Source organism: Hylobates moloch, unplaced genomic scaffold, assembly GCF_009828535.3.
Source record: "Hylobates moloch isolate HMO894 unplaced genomic scaffold, HMol_V3 SCAFFOLD_15, whole genome shotgun sequence".
NCBI classification, from domain to species: Eukaryota; Metazoa; Chordata; class Mammalia; order Primates; family Hylobatidae; genus Hylobates; species Hylobates moloch.
Window position 1 is genome coordinate 8728771 of NW_026652290.1, and position 19630 is coordinate 8748400.

The 19630-nt window shown below is 46.1% G+C and overlaps 1 protein-coding gene across 2 annotated transcripts in view; it reads left to right on the forward strand.

Annotated features, from left to right (window-relative positions):
- Nucleotides 1-19630, forward strand: part of TET3 (tet methylcytosine dioxygenase 3) — a 130081-nt gene that overhangs the window by 84995 nt on the left and 25456 nt on the right. For both annotated transcript variants that reach the window (XM_032176527.2, XM_032176528.2), the window contains exons 4-7: nt 2361-2451; nt 9592-9685; nt 17257-17465; nt 19321-19471. In XM_032176527.2, the coding sequence (XP_032032418.1) occupies nt 2361-2451; nt 9592-9685; nt 17257-17465; nt 19321-19471 (545 nt within the window). The remainder of the gene's footprint in view (nt 1-2360; nt 2452-9591; nt 9686-17256; nt 17466-19320; nt 19472-19630) is intronic.

The window sequence follows — 19630 nt, forward strand, 5'->3', positions numbered from 1 at the left end:
TGACCCAATTACCTCCCCAAAGCCCTGCCTCCAAATGCTATCCCATTGGGGATTAGGCTTCAACATACAAATTTGGGAGGGACACAAACAGTCAGTCCACAGCAGGCTGTCTACAGCTTTGACTCTTGCAGACAGTGTTGCTGTGAAAATCTTTGTATGTGGGTTTTAATGTGTGTGACTAAGATTTCTAAGGATCAGGAAATTATGGCTCACTGTCTGTTTTTTTCTTTTACTTTTTTAATACTTTATTTTGAAATAATTTTACATTTATAGGAGAGTTACGAAGTTAGTGTAGAGAGTTCCTGTATACCCTTTATTTACCTCCTCTTGCTTGTAAATGTCTTACGTAATTATGGTATATTTAAAACGAAGAAATTAATGTTGATACAATACTGTTAACTACAGACTTTTTGGATTTCATCAATTTTTCCACCAATGGTCCTTTTTCTGTCATAGGACTCAATGTAGGATATTCTATTACATTTAATTGTCATGTCTTCTTAGATATGAAGCAAACTTACCAACTGTAGTACAGTAGATGCACACTGTGTGTATAGTTTTTTTGTTTTTAGCCTCCTAATATCCAGCCAAATGACTGTTTTCCAAAGCTGCTACTATGTAGCCTTTTGGGTCTGTTTTCTTTCACTTAGAAAAACTCATTTAAAATTCATCCATGTTGTTACATGAATGGTTTGTTCCTTTTTACAGATTGAGTTGAGCTTCACGTAAAATTAACCATCTTAAAGTGAACAATTCAGTGGCATTTAGTACATTCACAATGTTGTTACAACCACATCTCCCTCCAGTTTTAAAACATTTTCATGACTCCAAAAAAACACCCTGTTACCCATTAAGCAGTTACTCCTCATTCCTACCCACCCCCACTCCCCCAGCCCCCAGCCCCCAGCCTCTGGCAACAACCACCAGTTTGCTTTTTTGTTTCTATAGATTTACCTATTCTGAGTATTTCATATAAATGGAATCATACAATGTGTGACCTGTTTTGTATCTGGCTTCTTTCACTTAACAAAATGTTTTTGGCGGGGCACAGCCGCTTATGCCTGTAATCCCAGGACTTTGGGAGGCCGAGGCGAGTGGATCACCCCAGGTCAGGAGTTCGAGACCAGCCTGGCCAACATGGTGAAACTCTGTCTCTACTAAAAATACAAAATTAGCTGGGTGTGGTGGCGCATGCCTATAATCCAAGCTACTTGGGAGGCTGAGGCATGAGAATCACTTGAACCTGGGAGGCGGAGGTTGCAGTGAGCCAAGATCACCCCATTGCACTCCAGCCTAGGCAACAAGAGCAAAACTCCATCTCAAAAAAAAAAAAAAAAATATTTTCAAGGTTCATCCATATTGTAGCATGCATCAGAACTTCTTTTATTTAAATTGTGGTAAAGTATGTATAACTTAAATTTGCCATTTTAATCATGTTTATGTGTGCAGTTTAGTGGCATTAATTACATTCACAATATTGTGCAACTGACACCACTATCTGTTTCCAAAACTTCATCAGCCTAAACAGAAACTCTGTCCCATTAAGCAATAACCCCTCATTTCCTGCTCCTCCCAGCCCCTGCAAACCTCTCATCTACTTTCTGTCTCTAGGAATCTGCCTCTTCTGGATAATTCATATCAGGGAAATTCTACAGTATTTATCCTTTGTGTCTGGTTCATTTTACTTGGCATAATGTTCTCAAGGTTCATCCTTGTAATAATAGCATGTATCAAAACTTCATTCCTTTTTTGGCTGAGTAATATTCTGTCATGGGGACATACACATTTTATGTATCCATCCACCTGCTGATGGATGATTATGTTGTTTTCACCTTTTAGTTGTGGTGAATAAATGCTGCTCTGAACATTGGCATACAAGTATCTGTTTGAGCCTCTGTCTTCAGTCTGATTGGGTATTTACCCAGGAGGGCTTCTTTCACTTAACAAAATGTTTTTGGCTGGGTGTGTTGGCTCACTAGAGGGAAGTAGCTTGCTGACCCCTGGTCTTGAGTGTGTATCTAGAAATGGAATTACTGGGTCAGGCAGGATGCAAGTGTTTAGCTTTATTGGATAATGGTAGGTGGAATCCCAAAGTGCTAGATCACAGCTTTGACAACACTTGGTTTTATCAGATTTTTTAATTTTTGCCAATTTGGTCCATATGTGATGGTGTTTTATTGTGATTTTAATTTGTGTTTCCTGATTTCTAATGGAGTTGAACACCTTTTCACATGTTCATAAGCCATGTGGGTTTCCTGTTTTCTAGCATGCCTATTAACTTTCCTGTTGGTGGTTTGCCTTTCTAAATTAATATCGACTAATTGATATTCTAAAAATGTTTACTCTCTGTGTTTCTGCAGAACAAATAGTGGAGAAAGATGAAGGTCCATATTATACTCACCTGGGATCTGGCCCCACGGTCGCCTCTATCCGGGAACTCATGGAGGAGCGGTGAGTGATACACAGATGTCCAAGGAGAAATGGGTGTGCTGTTAATGAAATATGGATATTAAGCACCTCTCATTTTTCATTGCCTTGTAATAGACAATATACAGAAAGGAAACCCTGATAACGGGGTTAGGGAAGGCTGACTGTGGGATCCTCACTTCCATTGTTTCTGGGTTTCTTTCATTCTGTAGGTCTGCCCAATTCAGTCCCCCTGCTTCTCTCTGTCTTGAAATGTTTTTATGGTTATATGGCTCTATGTCCTGTAGAGTTAGTTTCCTGCATCTGAATTTTGCTGATAGCTTTCCCGTGGTATTGTGGTATCATTGAAAGTGTTTAACATGCCTCTGTGTCCTATAAATTGGTAGTTAGACCAAAAGCCCTGATTGAGATCAGGTTATTTTCCCTTTTTTTCCAAAACTACCTCATAGTTGGAATTTTTTACCTCCCCGAAGAGGAATGTAATGTCTCACTCCTGGCCAGTGGAAACCTACTCAGGTTGTCCCCTAAATCCTTTGGACAGGATCGTAGGAGTCTTTCACAGCTTTCTTGATTTCTCATATGACAAGATATCCTGGGTTCACAAAGTACGTTTATCCAAGAAGTCCTGGTTCCTCTTATTGGAGGAAAAAGTATTTAGAAAACAGACTCTGTCTACTAGGGGCACTCATGACTACACGGGGTTGTTCATTGTTTTTAGGCTGCTTAAGTAGAAAGAGCTATGTTGAATCTGGATTTTTCATTTTTGTTACTGCATAGTGATTACATACATCATGAGTTTATATTGACACTCCCAATTCAGATTCAGGACTCTAGGGTTTCTGTTTACTAGTTGTGGTTTTTGAGCAGTTCATACAGATACAGACTTGGAAATCCATGTGCGTGTCCACGGCAGGTAGTAAACACTCTAAGTTCGAGTCTGTGGCTCAGGGGCTGAGAGCAGGGACTTGAGCCAGACTGAGGCCCAGTCTTGGCCCTGCCACTCACTGCTGAGTCCCTAGCAAGTTCTGCTCTTCTGTGACTCAGTTTTCTTATCTGCAAAATAGAGATGATGATAAAAACACTGTAGGAGTGTTGTGAGGATAAACTGAATTGATGTATGGAAACACTTAGTGCTTGTCATGAGTACTATGGAAAAGGTAGATAGTCGTAAACTACCTGACAGACAAATGCACTGATTGCATTTTTTAGAACAAGCATTAGTTTTGTTTTGTTTTGTTTTGTTTTTTGTTTTTTTGTTTTTTTTTTTTGAGATGGAGTCGTGCTGTCACCCAGGCTGTATGTAGTACAGTGGCACAATCTCGGCTCACTGCAAGCTCCGCCTCTGGGTTCACGCCATTCTCCTGCCTCAGACTCCCAAGTAGCTGGGACTATAGGCGCCTGCCACCACGCCTGGCTAATTTTTTGTATTTTTAGTAGAGATGGGGTTTTACTGTGTTAGCCAGGATGGTGTTGATCTCCTGACCTTGTGATCCGCCTGCCTCGGCCTCCCAAAGTGTTGGGATTACAGGCGTGAGCCACCGCGCCCAGCCGCATTAGTATTTTTATAATGAAAGCTAAGATGATGTAGACGTAAGCATATGCTTGCCCATACATATACATACAGATAAGTGGAAAGCTGCGTGGCTTAGAGTTGTCGCAAATTTGGGAACCAGATTTTGTCTGACCATGGGAGCCAAATACTTTTTTTTTTTTTTTTTTTTTGAGACTGAATCTGCTCTGTCCTCCAGTCTGGAGTGCAGTGGTGTGGTCTCGGCTCGCTGCAATCTCTGCCTCCAAGGTTCAAGCAATTTTCCTGTCTCAGCCTCCCAAGTAGCTGCTGAGACTACAGGTACGTGCCACCACTCCCGGCTGATTTTTGTATTTTTAGTAGAGACGGGGTTTCACCATGTTGGCCAGGCTGGTCTCGAACTCCTGACCACAGGTAATCTGCCTGCCTTGGCCCCCCAAAGTGCTGGGATTACAGGTGTGAGCCACCGTGCCTGGCAAGGAGCCAGATACTCTTGTCTGTGTAGCAGGGAACATGATTTTGAGCTGAATAACAGCTTCTCTGAATAAATAAAAGGTAAGATACATGGAGGACAGTGATCTGCAGTCATCACTCTTAATTTCCTAGACCATCTGGGAACATTTATATTCACCAATCTGTAAATTCCAGCCTGGTAAGAGGGCACTTCTGAGTCCATGAGCATGAGACAGATTTGAAGCTGTGTATAGTGTTGTCGTGCTTGCCTGCATGTGCTCACATGCCTGTGTGTTGTAGTTTGCAGATTAGACCAGGCAGCTTCTGGGCCGGTGATTTTTGTAAGGAATCCTGACACTATCATTTGCTGCAGGGGAGTCAAATGTACAAGTTTGATCTGGGGCAGGTTTTTTGTTCTGGGGTATTTTGGAGTAACAATTTTATAAGATTTCCAGACATCTCTCTTAAACAACTTTTCATTATAGAAAAGTATTTTGAAACAAGGATCAAGAGATCTTTGAAATTTGGTAAGATAAGGTTGAAATATGTCTTTTTTTTCCCCCTGATTGCTTTAAAAATAACAGCCAGCTGTAGATTCTTCAGAAACTGATCCAAGGGAGGAATTCCTCTCAAGACCAGGAATACTTGTGTTTTTCCTTAGCAACTGGTTTATTTTTATCTTAAGGACCTTGCACATCATGTAACAGATTGCAGTTCCATCTTTACGTTGCCTGCTAGTAAACTTGGAGCCAGATTTGTGTACCCCATCAGGAGGAAGATAATTTCTCATCTTTGGCCCATAGAACCTATTCAGGTTCATTCCTCTGGGTTTTTTGTTTGTTTGTTTGTTTTATTTTGTTTTGTTTGTGACATCCTAACAAGGGCCTTTTTTGAATTTCTCATGTAACAAGATATTCCAGGCTTATCTCTCAAAAATACACACAAAACCCCACTGATTGTATTTTGTGTACCAGCATACCTTTTTTTTGCCCTTTACTCTGATTTCATCACCTGTTAGTTTTATCTTATAGACATCTTCATAAGATCCTTTCTGGAACAAGGAGAGTAATGAGTGGTTGATGCAGATCCCCTGGGTAGGGGTCTAGTTTGTGAATGGTAGGTCTAGGATGTCTCTTTTCCTAGACTCTTCCTCAACCCTTTCTCTTCAGGACTGCTCTGCTGTCAGGAGTTGGCTGAAGGCAGGGAGGGGAAATAAACTGAAATCTGGTTCTCTTAGCTTTTCCAGTAAAGATTTGGAGAAAGGAGGGGAAGGTTGAAAGCAAATCCTAAAATGTCCCAACTTATTTATGAGCGTCATACTTTGTGGGTACCGAGTTCCTTATCTTCATAGATAAGTGGAGTCAGTTGTCAAACCCATATCTGAGACGTGCACAGCACAGATCCTTGGGTGTTCTGTCTGGGAAGGAGATTCTCTGCAGCCTAGGAGTTCATTAAATGCTTGTTCTAGAAACAAAGAACCAACACTGCACTAGCAGGTTCTCTGAGATTTGGGGGAACTGGTCTCGTTACTGTGTGATAGAGACAATCCTGAAAAGGCAAAGCCTCAGAGCAGTGGTTGTCAGACTTCAGTGGGCCTCAGAGTCTCCAGAGGGTTTGTTAAAGCACAGATGACTGGGCCCCACCTGAGTTTCAGACCCATCAGGTCTGGGATGGGACCTGAGAATCTATGTTCCATTCCTGCCAAATTTCTAGGGGATGCTGATGCTGCTGGCCCTGGGACCACCCTTGGAGAGCCAGTTATCCTTTAGAATAAGATGATTGGCTTGGATGATTAGTTATCCTTTAGAATAAGATTTCAGGCTATCGGCTGGGCGCGGTGGCTCACGCTTGTAATCCCAGCACTTTGGGAGGCCGAGGCGGGTGGATCACGAGGTCAGGAGATCGAGACCATGGTGAAACCCCGTCTCTACTAAAAATACAAAAAATTAGCCGGGCGTGGTGGCGGGCGCCTGTAGTCCCAGCTACTCGGAGAGGCTGAGGCAGGAGAATGGCGTGAACCCGGGAGGCGGAGCTTGCAGTGAGCCGAGATTGCGCCACTGCACTCTAGCCTGGGCGACAGAGTGAGACTCCGTCTCAAAAAAAAAAAAAAAAAAAAAAGATTTCAGGCTATCTATGCAGACTTAGTCGAGGGTCTAATAGTTAATCTGAATACTAGAAGGGCCTCTTCATGATAGGCCAAAAAGTAAGGCACTTAAGAAGAAAGAGCTAAAGTGAGAGTTGATTGGCTGTCTTTAAACACAAAGAGACAGTCAGTTCTGTTTTTGTTTTTGTGTGTGTGTGTGTGTGTGTGTTTTTGTTTTTTTTTTAAGTCTAGCTGATCAGACAGTGCTTGCCCCTTTTATTTGTCTAATGCGAGGTTCACTGCAGGACATGTTTCTCACAGGGGTGGGACGGTGGGGAAGGACCTGGTTGGAAAGTGGTGGCAGTGTCCTCAGCTCACCCTCCTGCGAGGAATGCAATAGTGCTTCCGTCTCAGCGAGAGGAGTCGGTCACCTCAGGCTGTTCTCCCAACAGGGATCTCCAGGACACACCAGGGGCCCAGGCCCTGCCCTTATAGGTGGCTTCCTGATAAATGCTTGTTGAAATGAAAGTTGTCCAGGAACCAGACAAAAGCAGCATTATGTGATCTTTTCCGCTTCATCCAGACCACGCTATATAAACCCCTGAGTCCTGTCTCCAAACGCTTTCTATAAGAGATGAACAGAGCCTTAGAATTTTAATGTTGTAATTATCAGAAACACTTTTCATCCTTTTGCTAAGATCTTGAGTGAAATAGAGAACATGGAACTCAGAGGAACCTTAGATCAGCATTTAAAAAAAATCTTCGTGGCCTGACAAGAGCTTGTTTTAAAAAATTAATTCATTAATTAAAAAAAATTTATAAACTCTGTTCTCTTTTTCAATTATAAAAATGAAACAAAGGCTTTAAAAGTCTAAAGAATGAATAAAGCTCTAAAGTTCGATGCTTATTTTTCAATATTTTCTAAGCATTTACAAAGATATTTGTATATATACAGAGATAAATGTATTAATATGTATATAGAGAAGTTTTAAACCAAATGTGGTCCATTATACCCACTGTCTATAGCTTGCTTTTTCCCCCCACTTAATTTCTTTCCATGTCAGTACATACAATTCTACCTAATCATTTTTGATGGAACATGGTTTTTCATCGCATGAAAATTGATATTTTTTTGTGAAATTTATTATAATGTATTTAACCAGTCTCATGTTAGACATATAAGTTGTTTCATTTTTCTATTGTTGATGAGACAGTGAATTATCTTGTTCCTAAAGCTTGGTGCATTTGTACAGTTATTTCTGGGGTGGAGATTCCTAGAAGTGGAGTGGATAAGATAAAGAATATGTGTATTCCGAACTGTAGAAGCTATGATAACATTCATGCTCTATGAAACAGTATATTAAAATAACATGCCATGATCAAATTGAATTTATTACAGAAATACAAGGATAGTTATAGTATGCTGTGTTAATTGCTCAAATAAAAAACATTCAATCATCTGTCTCCTTATGTGTTAAAAATATATTTTATAAAAATAATTCTTGATTAAAAATCCTTAGGACAGGAGACTCTTAGTAGCACCCTTCAAAGTAAGGAAATCTGTCTCTTTCCCGAAGTTAGCCAGTTTCATGCTCAGTGATGAATTGTTGGAAACATTTTCAGTAAAGTCGGGAAGTAAAGCAGAGATGCCCACAAGCCCTTCAGAAACTTGGCCAGGCCTGGCATGCGTGGCTCACACCTGTAATCCCAGCACTTCGGGAGGCTGAGGCAGGTGGATCATGAGGTCAGGAGTTCAAGAACAGCCTGGCCAACATGGTGAAACCCCGTCTCTACTAAAAATACAAAAATTAGCTGGGCATGGTGGCGGGCACCTGTAATCCCAGCTACTCGGGAGGCTGAGGCAGAGAATTGCATGAACCCGGGAGGCAGAGGTTGCAATGAGCCGAGATTGCACCACTGCATTCCAGCCTGGGCGACAGTGAGACTCCGTCTCAAAAAGAAAAAAAGAAAGCACCTGGCCATCTCAGAGAGACAAGAGTCAGGCTAGAGCTATAAAGAATAGAAAGGAATAGGTGGCAAATGACCATTATCTGCAGGTGATATGGCATTGCACTTGAAACTAAAAAACTGTTTAAAATAAGAAGATTCTGTAAGATGGCTTTTACATTATTAAAAATAATTACAGTTTACTGGACTGTTCCCTCGTGCCAGGAACTTCAAAGCACTTTAAATAATATACTCTCTGTGGACTACTGTTTGATCTTTACCAAGCCCAGGAGGTGGGGACCATTTTAATCTCCATTTTACAGATGAGAAAACTGAGGCTTAGAGAAGTTTAGTAATTTGGCCACAGTTATATAGCAAGACAGTGGCAGGGCTGGCACTCACACCCAAGTCTGTGTGATGTCCAGGGCTGTGCTTAGACCACTGCTGCGTCTTTGTAGTTGTGCGGCCTTGGATAAGTCAGTTCAACTCCAGGGGCCATCGTTGCACCATCTCTGAATATAGTGTGGTTGATTAGACAGTCCTAGAGAGCTGGGGTTCTGAAGACCTGAGCGTGTGGGGGAGCCAGGGCAGGTGACGTGTGCAGGAACCAGATGTGTTTACTGTCAGGGGAACCTCAGAGCTGGCGTTTGTGCTTAGTAGAGCCGCTTCTCCCCAACCTCAGCTGTTTGTCATCATCATGGTCAAATGTCAGCTGGGGATTATTCAAAGAGAATAAGAAGGGTTCCGCCATTTATTTTATTTATTATATTTATAAATAGTTAACTCTCAGGGTGACTCAGCTAACAGGGCTGGATACAAATGCCCGTGTTTAGCCTTTGGTTTCAGTTCCCTTCTGGAGTTCAGAGGTAATGATCAGGGACATTCTGCTCAGCTGTCCTTCTGCCCTGGATCAGAGGGGGCCCAATGGGCAGGAGCAGAGAAGGGGCAGGTGAACCTGGAAGCCTGGAAGTGGCCGCTGTGTCTTCAGAGCCTTTAGGTACCAAATAACATTTAAACCTTTCTCTTTCTTCTCTGTTGCCGCCGACAGTAACCAGAAACTCAAACAAAAGCACACCGAGGCTGCCTTCTAACCAAAAGTTGTTCTCCTTTGGGGTTCTGCTGTGCTAATGGTGGCTTCTGTCTCCCTCTTCAGGTATGGAGAGAAGGGGAAAGCCATCCGGATTGAGAAGGTCATCTACACAGGGAAGGAGGGAAAGAGCTCCCGCGGCTGTCCCATTGCAAAGTGGGTGAGTGTTGAGCCCACTCAAGAGCCACGGCTGTGCCTGGTTCGCCTTGCTGCATGGCCACAGCTGTGCCTGGTTCCCCTTGCTGCATGTAGCTGAGCAGGCGGGCGCGGGGGCCAGGTGGGTGTGTAGGAGACAACATGTTGACTGTCCAGGGGAGCCTTAGAGCTGGAATCTGGCTCAGGGTTAGGGTCATTTCCCCCAGCCTCAGCTGTTTGTCCTCATCTTGTTTAAATGCCAGTCCCCGAGTCTTGCGTTAGGCTTGGAACTGTGTTAGTCTTCACACTCGGCTCATCCTGTCCCCGTGGCTCAGGGCCGGAGGGGTAGGAAAGGGGAAGCTGGGGATGCTGTCATGACCCGATGCTGGTCTCCACTGTGGACTGTCAGACTCCTTGTCCCCTTCCATGTGCCCTGGAGCTGCCCGTGCTTTTGTCTGCTGCCTGGAAGCCAGAGACAAACCTGAAGGCTGGCATGCTGAGATCCAACCTGAGGGAAGAAGCCAGGGCTCCGGGCAGCACTGTGGGCCAGTCTTGCCTCTGCCTTGCTTCTAAGCAATTTCCTACCAGGCAGCCTAGACATCTCCGCAGGGAGAACATCAGTGACTCAGACCCCAAGTCACCAGAGTCCTTCTGACCTTGCCCTCCCAGTCCACAGGGAGATCTTTAAATAGCAGAGCATCTGCCTCTGCAGAACAAGTGCTGAGGAGGAGCAGCCAAGTTTCTCGGGTGCCTGCAAGCTCAGCCTCACGCTGTGCTGGGCAGTGGGCATGGGTGGAAGACGAGGGCTCGGTCCCTGTGTTCAAGCTGTTTGTGCTCCAAAGACATATGAAAAAAAGTCGTGGAGACTGGGGTCATTGAGAGGCAGACTTGATGCTGTGGTTCAGAGGAGGAGGAATGCTCAGGCTAGGTTTCCCGAGATGAGCGTGCCAGGGGCCATGAATACTGGCCCGTTACTAGTCAGGCTGAGGAGAGGGAGGAAGCATTCCCAGTGAGGAGAATCATGTGGGCAAAGGCAGAGAGGCTGGGTGGACAGACCCGTGGCTGACTGTGAGGGAGGCGGGTAAGATAACCCCTGTCAGCATATGTCCATCTGTGCGTGTTGTAGGAAATTCTGACATATGCTACAACATGCATAGGATATATGTGCCTGTTTTTACCTGGTATACACCCTGTGCCTTTGTGTCTTTGTGTTTGGTGAAAATAAAAGGTGTCTGAACTTGAACTACCAAGTTTACTATTTTTAGCAATTTTTAGTCAGCATTGCAGAATTATATACAACCAAAGAATCTGGAATCACTTAGTGTATTCATAAGTATGAAGAAGCAGGCTGCCCCCACCCTCGTGAGAGGTGGTCATTGCAGTGAGAAGTCTGATGTGGCTTATCATGGTGGGGTGTTACCTCCCCAGAGAACCCATCAGAGAAAGCTGACAGACGTCAGCTATAGAGTGACAGCTGCCCCTTTCTCCTGCTAATTCATGCAGTCATTGAGGAATTCCAAAGTCTTGGACATAAAAATGAAGATCTTGGAGCATAGGTAGAGTTAGAGACTTTTCCAGCTTCAAGAAAGTTGGCCCCTTAAAGAATAGCTGGTCCTGTGGGTGGCTTAAAGAAGATGCATTTCTAGACCCCGGATACAGTGGTAAAGCCATAAGCCCTGGCCAGGGCTCGTGTGGCCCTGCTGAGGGCTGGGAAGAGCACGTTTGCCTGCAGACCGGGGCCAGTTGCTGGGGCTGGGGAGGAAGGCAGGAGGATGGAGGGGCAGGAACTTTGTCCTCAGTATGCTATTGCTCTGGGGTCTGTGGACGGATGCCCAGAGCAGGGCACATGGGCGCAGTGAACTGGAGGTTACATTCAAGGAGGGAACAACTCGTGGGTGTCACTGAGCCCTGGTGGGTGAGCATAGAAGGTGCTGATAGTGTTTGCAGAGGGTGGGACTTCCCATGTCTGATGAGTGAAGAGAAAAGGAGAGGAAATACATTTTTTTTATGGGAGGAGCAAATGGGTGGTCAGTCACAGAACTATTGTAGTGGCAAGAAAACGGCAGTGCTGAGGGCTTTTTGTTTTCTGGCCATCTCCTTTAGTGTGGTGGATTTCTGGGGTTTTCTTTTTGCTACACAACTGTCAAATACCCTATGTTTTGGTAAGAGGGCTTGGTTTAAAAAGTTCCACCTTCTTTGGAAGTTGAAGAGGGGTTGAGTGCTCCTTCTCCCTGCCCTGCGGGGAAAGTGACCCACGGATGCTTAGAAGGACGGATTATTCTTGGTGGCAGTGTAGTGTCAGGAGCCCAGAGCCGGTTCTGTGGCCACGGGTGAGTGTAGGCATCCAGTGCCTCCTGTGCATGTCCGCACCCCGCCTGGTCTGGTGTCCAGAGCCTGGCTTTTGTTTTCCAACCAAGATTCGTGCCTGTGTTTCAGCCGCTCCCTAGCCCCCAGCCATACCTTCAGCTTAAAGCAGTGTGCCTCACATGTTCTGCACTTGACTGGCCAGGATGCGGGGACACAGTCAAGGTACATCATGGGTTCCCGGCAAATGTGTGTTGAGAGGATGACCTAGGAAGCAGTGGTTCAGCCCAGAGAGCCCTCTGGTCATCTGTGATTTTAAGGTGGCCTGTACAAAATATGGAAGATTCCAGGCATGCCCTGGTTGCACTCTGAAGGCCCAAAACAACAGAGGCATGCCAAAGGCAACACCTGGCAGCAAGATGGGCTCTGGGAAAGAACTCCAGAGATGCTGCCCGTACCGGTGTGTAAAGGTCACAGAGGTCGGAAGGCAGGAACTTGTAGGCTCATTAGGGACACAGTGAAACAGACTTAGGAAGCTGCAGGTGTTAGAACCAAGCACCGTGGTGGGAGCTGTGGGAAGACAGGGCTGGGGTTCTGCTGGGGGTTGTGTTACTCTTGGTCTGGTGCTCAGGGAATTCTGCCTAGAAGCTGGATGAGCTGTTGAGGATCCTGTGGCTGAGTTGGAGCCGTCTCTCTTGCTCTGCTCAGGTATGGATGTGTTTGTGCCTCTGTCAGCCTTTGACTTTGACATGTTTGTGTGTTTCACCCTGCCAGGCTCCTTCATAGGAGTGTGGGTAGGGAACTCCTCTGTGCTGTTTTTCTTAGTTTTTTTAGTGCACCCACGGGCCTGTGAGGATGGGCCACAGATAGCTGTCTGCTTGTGTCTAATGACATTGCGTGTTTGCCATTTGGGAAACCAGAATGGCATGGCCTCAGTCACAGCCATGACTGGTTGGGTGACTTGAGTGCTCCGAATGTCTCTTCCATGAGTGTGATTGGCTGCGTTTCCCCGGCCAGGAGCAGAAGTTGACCATAGTGCCTCACAAACCCTAGTCACAGAGACCACGGCCTTATCAGTGTCCACAGATGTGCGTCGATGCCCATGATGCACTCAGCCTAATCTGCAAGAAGCCAGGCAATCACACAGAGAGTTCTAACTCAGTATCTTATTTAATACCGTGTTCAGGTATTACTGATACCCAAAATACACATTTCAAAAGAATAATACAATTGATGCTTTAGTGGGGAAGCAACGTTCTTGCTGTGCCTCAGAGCAGGAATTCCTGGCTAGAGATGTGTTTTGTTCAGCATGCAAAGTATCCTTTCAAAGTCTGAAGGAAATTCCAGCACATGCTACAACATGGTTATGACATTACATTAAGTGAAATAAGCAAGTCATAAAAGGATAAATACTGTATGATTCCACTTACATGAGGTACCTAGAACAGTTAAATTCAGATGCAGAAAGTAGGCTGGGCATGGTGGCTCACGCCTGTAATCCCAGCACTTAGGGAGACCAAGTGGGCAGATCACCTGAGGTCAGGAGTTCAAGACGAGCCTGGTAAGACCCTGTCTCTTTTTTTTTTCTTTTTTTTTTTTTTTTGAGATGGAGTCTCGCTCCGTCACCCAGGCTAGAGTGCAGTGGTGCGATCTCAGCTCACTGCAAGCTCCGCCTCCTGGGTTCACACCATTCTCCTGCCTCAGCCTCCCAAGCAGCTGAGACTACAGGTGCCCATTACCATGCCCAGCTAATTTTTTGTATTTTTTAGTAGAGACGGGGTTTCACTGTGTTAGCCAGGATGGTCTCGATCTCCTGACCTCGTGATCCGCCTGCCTCGACCTCCCAAAGTGCTGGGATTACAGGCGTGAGCCACCACACCTGGCCTGGTGAGACCCTGTCTCTACTAAAAATGCAAAAAATTAGCCAGGCGTGGTAGCACGCGCCTGTAGTCCCAGCTACTCTGGAGACAGTGGGGAGAATCGCTTCAGCCCAGGAGGCAGAGGTTTTAGTGAGCTGAGATCATGCCACTGCACTCCAGCCTGGGCAACAGAGCAAGACTCGGTCTCAAAAAAAAAGAGAAACAGAGGCAGAAAGTAGAACAGTGGTTTCAGGAGGGGAGAATGGAGAGTTCCTTAATGAACAGAGTTTGTTGTGCAAGATGAAAAAATTTTAGAGATGGGTGGTTGTAATGGTTGCACAGCAATATGAATATACCTAATGCCACTAAACTGTGTACTTTGAAGTGATTAAAATGGTAAATTGTTTGTATATTTTTCCGCAGTAAATAAAAAAAAGAAAATTGGAGCACTCATGTTTTTGGAGAGAGATTTTATGTAAAACTGGATTTCCATTTTTTTCTTGCAAAATTGGAAGAATTAGTCTCACTGGGCTGGAATTTGCCCCAGGCGGTAGTTGATGGCACTAAGGCCTGGCTTCCCGCTGTTGACAGGGCAGATGCTTTTCACTTTGCCTCGGTCCACACCGCCCACTAGTCTTGGATCCTGCCCACCTTCTTCATCTGGCCCACTTTCCTCATTTGTATTGCCTGCCTGGCTACCCCTTTCAGGGTCTCCCAGCACGACCCACTCGTGACCAGGTCTGTCTGCAACCCAGCATCTCCTGACCTCCAGACCCACTCTGGGGGGGTATCCTTAGAGACCACTCAGGTGCTCTAAGGCAGTGGTCCCCAACCTTTTTTTTTTTTTTTTTTTTTTTTGAGACGGAGTCTCGCTCTGTCACCCAGGCTGGAGTGCAGTGGCGCAATCTCGGCTCACTGCAAGCTCTGCCTCCCGGGTTCACGCCATTCTCCTGCCTCAGCCTCTCCGAGTAGCTGGGACTACAGGCGCCCGCCACCACGCCCGGCTAATTTTTTGTATTTTTTTTTAGTAGAGACGGGGTTTCACTGTGGTCTCGATCTCCTGACCTCGTGATCCGCCCGCCTCGGCCTCCCAAAGTGCTGGGATTACAAGTGTGAGCCACCACGCCTGGCCTGTCCCCAACCTTTTTGGCACCAGGGACTGGTTTCCTGGAAGACCATTCAGGCATTAGATTCTCAAAAGGAGTGCACTACCTAGGTCTCTCACATGCGCAGTTCACAATAGGGTTTGTGCTCCTATGATAATCTAATGCCGCTGCCGATCTGACAGGAGGTGGAGCTCAGGCGGTAACGCCCGCTCACCTGCTGCTCACCTCCTGCTGTGCAGCCCAGTTCATAACCGGCCACAGACCCAGTACAGGTCCGCACCCTGGGGGTCAGAAACCCCTGCTCTAAGGTACCTCAGCCTCAGGATGCTCCCCAGTTAACTCGCCAGTAAACCACACCCATGCCCACTCAGTCTCCTGAGCTACAAAGTATGGAAGTCACTCAGGGTTCTTCCTTGTCCCTCAGCCTCAGGAATCCATTCTTCTCCTGTTTCCTTACCCCCTGCCGTAGTCAGGACTTTATTCATTTTGCTTGCATTATGTCAATGGTGTTCCAGCTGGTCTCCCCGTCTTGCCCTTCTCCCGATTTTCTGCCCCCCCTTTCTAAAGCATGAAACTCTTTATGTAAGCTCCCTGCTCACCATCCTGCATGGAGTCCCCACCTCAAGGCCCTGCCCCTGGGCCTGACACTCAGAGCCCTTTCCAGTCTACCCTCATACTTCCCCTGCCCACAGGCCCTCACATCTTATCTGGTCATGGAATTATCTGGCATTCTCTGGCAATTTTCAGCCACCTCCTTCCCCAGCTCCCAGGCCTCTTGGCCCTGACATCTTTTTATAAACCAGGACAGTGTTTGGGAGTGAATGAGAACCCAGACCTCAGACCTGGATCCTGAGCAGCAGAGCAGTTGATGCCCAGGGCTCTTGCTTAAAAAAAAAAAAAAAAAAAAAAAAAAAAAAAGTAGCTTTATTGAGATATAATTCTCATACCATACAGTTCACACACTTGAAGCATACAATTCAATGGTTTTTGGTGTAGTACATTTTTAAAATTGTGGTAATGCAGTGGCTCATGTCTGTAATCCCAGCACTTTGGAAGGCTGAGGCAGGAGGATCACGTGAGCCCCAGCAGTTCAAGACCAGCCTGGGCAACATAGTGAGACCCTGTCTCTTAAAAAATTTTTTTAAATTAGCTGGGCATGGTGGCGTGTGTCTGTAGTCCTAGGTACTCAAGAAGGCTGAAGTGGGAGGATCGCTTAAGCCCAGGAGTTCGAAGCTGCAGTGAGCTATGATCATGCCACTGCACTCCAGCCTGGGCAACAGAGTAAGAACCTGACTCAAAAAAAAAAAAAAAAAAAGTTTGTGTAGAAATAAAATCTAACATTTTAACCATTTTTCAGTGTACAGGTTGGTGGCATTAAGTACATTCACATTGTTGTACAAGCGTCAACATAGTCTATTTTCAGAACTTTTTCAACATCCTGTACTGAAACTCTGCACCCGTTAACAGTAATTCCCCATTCTCCCCTCTCCCAGGCCCTGGTAAGCTCTAATCTACTTTCTGTCTCTCTGAATGGAACTGTTCTGGGTGTCTCATATCAGTGGAATCATGCACTATGTGTCCTTTTGTGTCTGGCTTATTTCATTTAGCATGTTTTTGGAGTTCATCCATGTTGTAACATGGATCAGAATTTTGTTTCTCTTTAAGGCTGAGTAATACCTGGTTGTCTGTCTATACCATGTCGTACTTACCTATTCATCAACCAATGGACCCTGGGGGTGCCTCCACCTTTTGGCTGTTGTGAATAATGCTGTAGTGAACGTGTGTATTCAGGGATCTACCTGAGTCCTGCTCTCAGTCCCTTGAGTGTATTCCTAGGCATGGAATTGCTGGATCATATGGTAATCCTATGTTTAGCTTTTGGAGGCATTGCCAGACTGTTTTCCACAGTGCCAAGCCCCTTGCCTGTTAACTAAAAACACACAGGTATGCAGCATTTTCTCTGCAAATGTTGTAGGATAACATAAAAATCTGACTGTATTTTGGCTTACAATTTTTGTATGTATATTTTTACTCCTAAGCCTATGTAAGTCATCAGCAACTTAGATTTTGTGGTAATTATTTTTTATTTCACTCTCAAAATAACTTTTATGTTTTTGTTCCCTAACAAAACATTTGTTCCTAATAATGTTCCCTATTTGTTCCCTATGGCCTCTTAGCTTGTGAGGTTGCTGTCGTCAGGGCATGACATCCCTAGAACCCTGCGCTTAAGACCTGCACCCTGGGTCTGTGTGACAGAGGGAGGGGTGGCACCATGCAGAGGAGCACAGGTACCTGGCTCCTGCCCCTCACACCCTGCGTCCCTGCAGGTGATCCGCAGGCACACGCTGGAGGAGAAGCTGCTCTGCCTGGTGCGGCACCGGACAGGCCACCACTGCCAGAATGCTGTGATCGTCATCCTCATCCTGGCCTGGGAGGGCATTCCCCGTAGCCTCGGAGACACCCTCTACCAGGAGCTCACCGACACCCTCCGGAAGTATGGGAACCCCACCAGCCGGAGATGCGGCCTCAACGATGAGTATGTAGCAGGGGGCTGCAGGGCCAGGGCTCACCTATAGGGTCCTGGGCAGCAAATACAGGAGACTGCGGGCAACCCTGGGGAAGGCTCCTAGGGGCCCTCTCTGTGGCACTGTTTGTCCTGCACAGTTAGGACTGTGGTTGAGGAAGGCATATCCACAGATCTTGCTTGAGCTAGGTTCTAGCTCTGGCTCCAGAGGGTCTGCTAATTTGACTTCACCGTTAAACCCCAGGTCGATATACTGGCACTAATGATGTTAGCGAGTGTGAAGTACCTGTGCCCCACAAATAGAAGGTATCGAAGATATTTACAAAACCTGCCCTTGGCCGGGCGTGGTGACCCATGCCTATAATCCCAGCACTTTGGGAGGCCAAAGTGGGTGGATCACAAGGTCAGGAGTTTGAGACCAGCCTGGCCAATATGGTGAAACCCCATCTCTACTAAAAATAAAAAAATCAGTCGGGCGTGGTGGCACATGCCTGTAGTCCCAGGTACTCAGGAGGCTGAGACAGAAGAATTGCTTGAACTCGGGGGGCGGAGGTTGCAGGGAGCCGAGATTGCACCACTGCACTCCAGCCTGGGCGACATAAGACTCCGTCTCAAAAATAAAACAAAAAAACCCTGCCCTTATTAGAGTTTTTCCCATGTTTAAAAATGAAGGTATATTTATTTACAATAAAATTCATCCTCTTAGGTATATAGTTTTGACAAATGTTTACAGTCACGTACCTGCCACCACCACAATCAAGATATACAACAGGGCTGGGCATGGTGGCTCATGCCTGTAGTCGCAGCACTTTGGGAGGCCAAGGCGGGTGGATCGCCTGAGACCAGGAATTCGAGACCAGCCTGGCCATCATGGCGAAACCCTGTCTTTACTAAAAATACAAAAATTAGCCAGGCGTGGTGACTCATGCCTGTAATCCCAGCTACTCAGGAGGCTGAGGCATGAGAATCACTTTCACCTGGGAGGCGGAGGTTGCAGTGAGCCAAGATCATGTCATTGCACTCCAGCCTGAGCAACAGAACAGAATTCCGTCTCAAAAAAAAAAAAAAAAAAAAAAAGATAAAGAACAGTTCCATCTTCCCCCTCCAACTGCCCCATGCCCTTTATAAGCAAGCCCTCCCCTAGCCCTGGGCAGCCACCGGTCTCGTTTCCTGTTCCTGTAGGTTTGCCTCTGTGAGAATGTCACATAAATGGGATCATACAGGGTGTAGCTTTCTGAGTCTGGCTTCTTCCATTGAACATAGTGTTTTCAGTGTTCATCTGTGTTGACGTGTGTGTCAGTAGCTCGTTCCTTTTTATCACTGAGTCTTAATCCACTGTGTGGATCTATCACAGTTTGCTTATCCATTCCCCGGTTAGGGGCACTTGGGTTGTTTCCAGATTGTATTAAGCATTAATTTTCATCTCAGTATACTTTATTGAAAGGCCTGTTAGCATCTGGGCTATAGGAAATAGGCACGTTCAAACCCTGGGGCTCACATCATTTCCCTGTTCATATGGTCTGTGCTGGAGCTGGTTAAGATATTAGAGTTAAGGGAAAGTATAAACCTTAATGGGTTTTTACCAGATTCTTCCCCCTTACTTCTGTAAACCCATGTGCTGCTCCCAGCAACAGACTCAGTGTTAGACCTGCAGGCTCGCAGTGGTGCAGGCAGAAGAGGCTGCTTAGATCTGGCTTTCTACTCAAGGAAACTTGAGAAAGGGGTTGGGGGCGGGGAAGGATGAGTCTCAGTCACTGGGAGGCTGATGGGTGCCAGGGCTCAGCAGGGCCACCCCTTGAGGGAGGAGGAATACTCCAGAACGAAGGGATATTGCATCTGTATCCCTGACCTGTGCTGTGTGTTGCAGCCGGACCTGCGCTTGCCAAGGCAAAGACCCCAACACCTGCGGTGCCTCCTTCTCCTTTGGTTGTTCCTGGAGCATGTACTTCAATGGCTGCAAGTATGCTCGGAGCAAGACACCTCGCAAGTTCCGCCTCGCAGGGGACAATCCCAAAGAGGTGAGCAGAGCTGGGCGGGGACCCTGCCTCCCACCCTTTCTCGCCTGACGTCCTTCATAGTCCAGCGGGAGGTGGGACTGGCACGCCATGACTCAGATGCGCAGGAAGTGGAACTTGTTTTCGTTTTTTTAAAAGCTGACCTTATCTTGCTGTGAAATA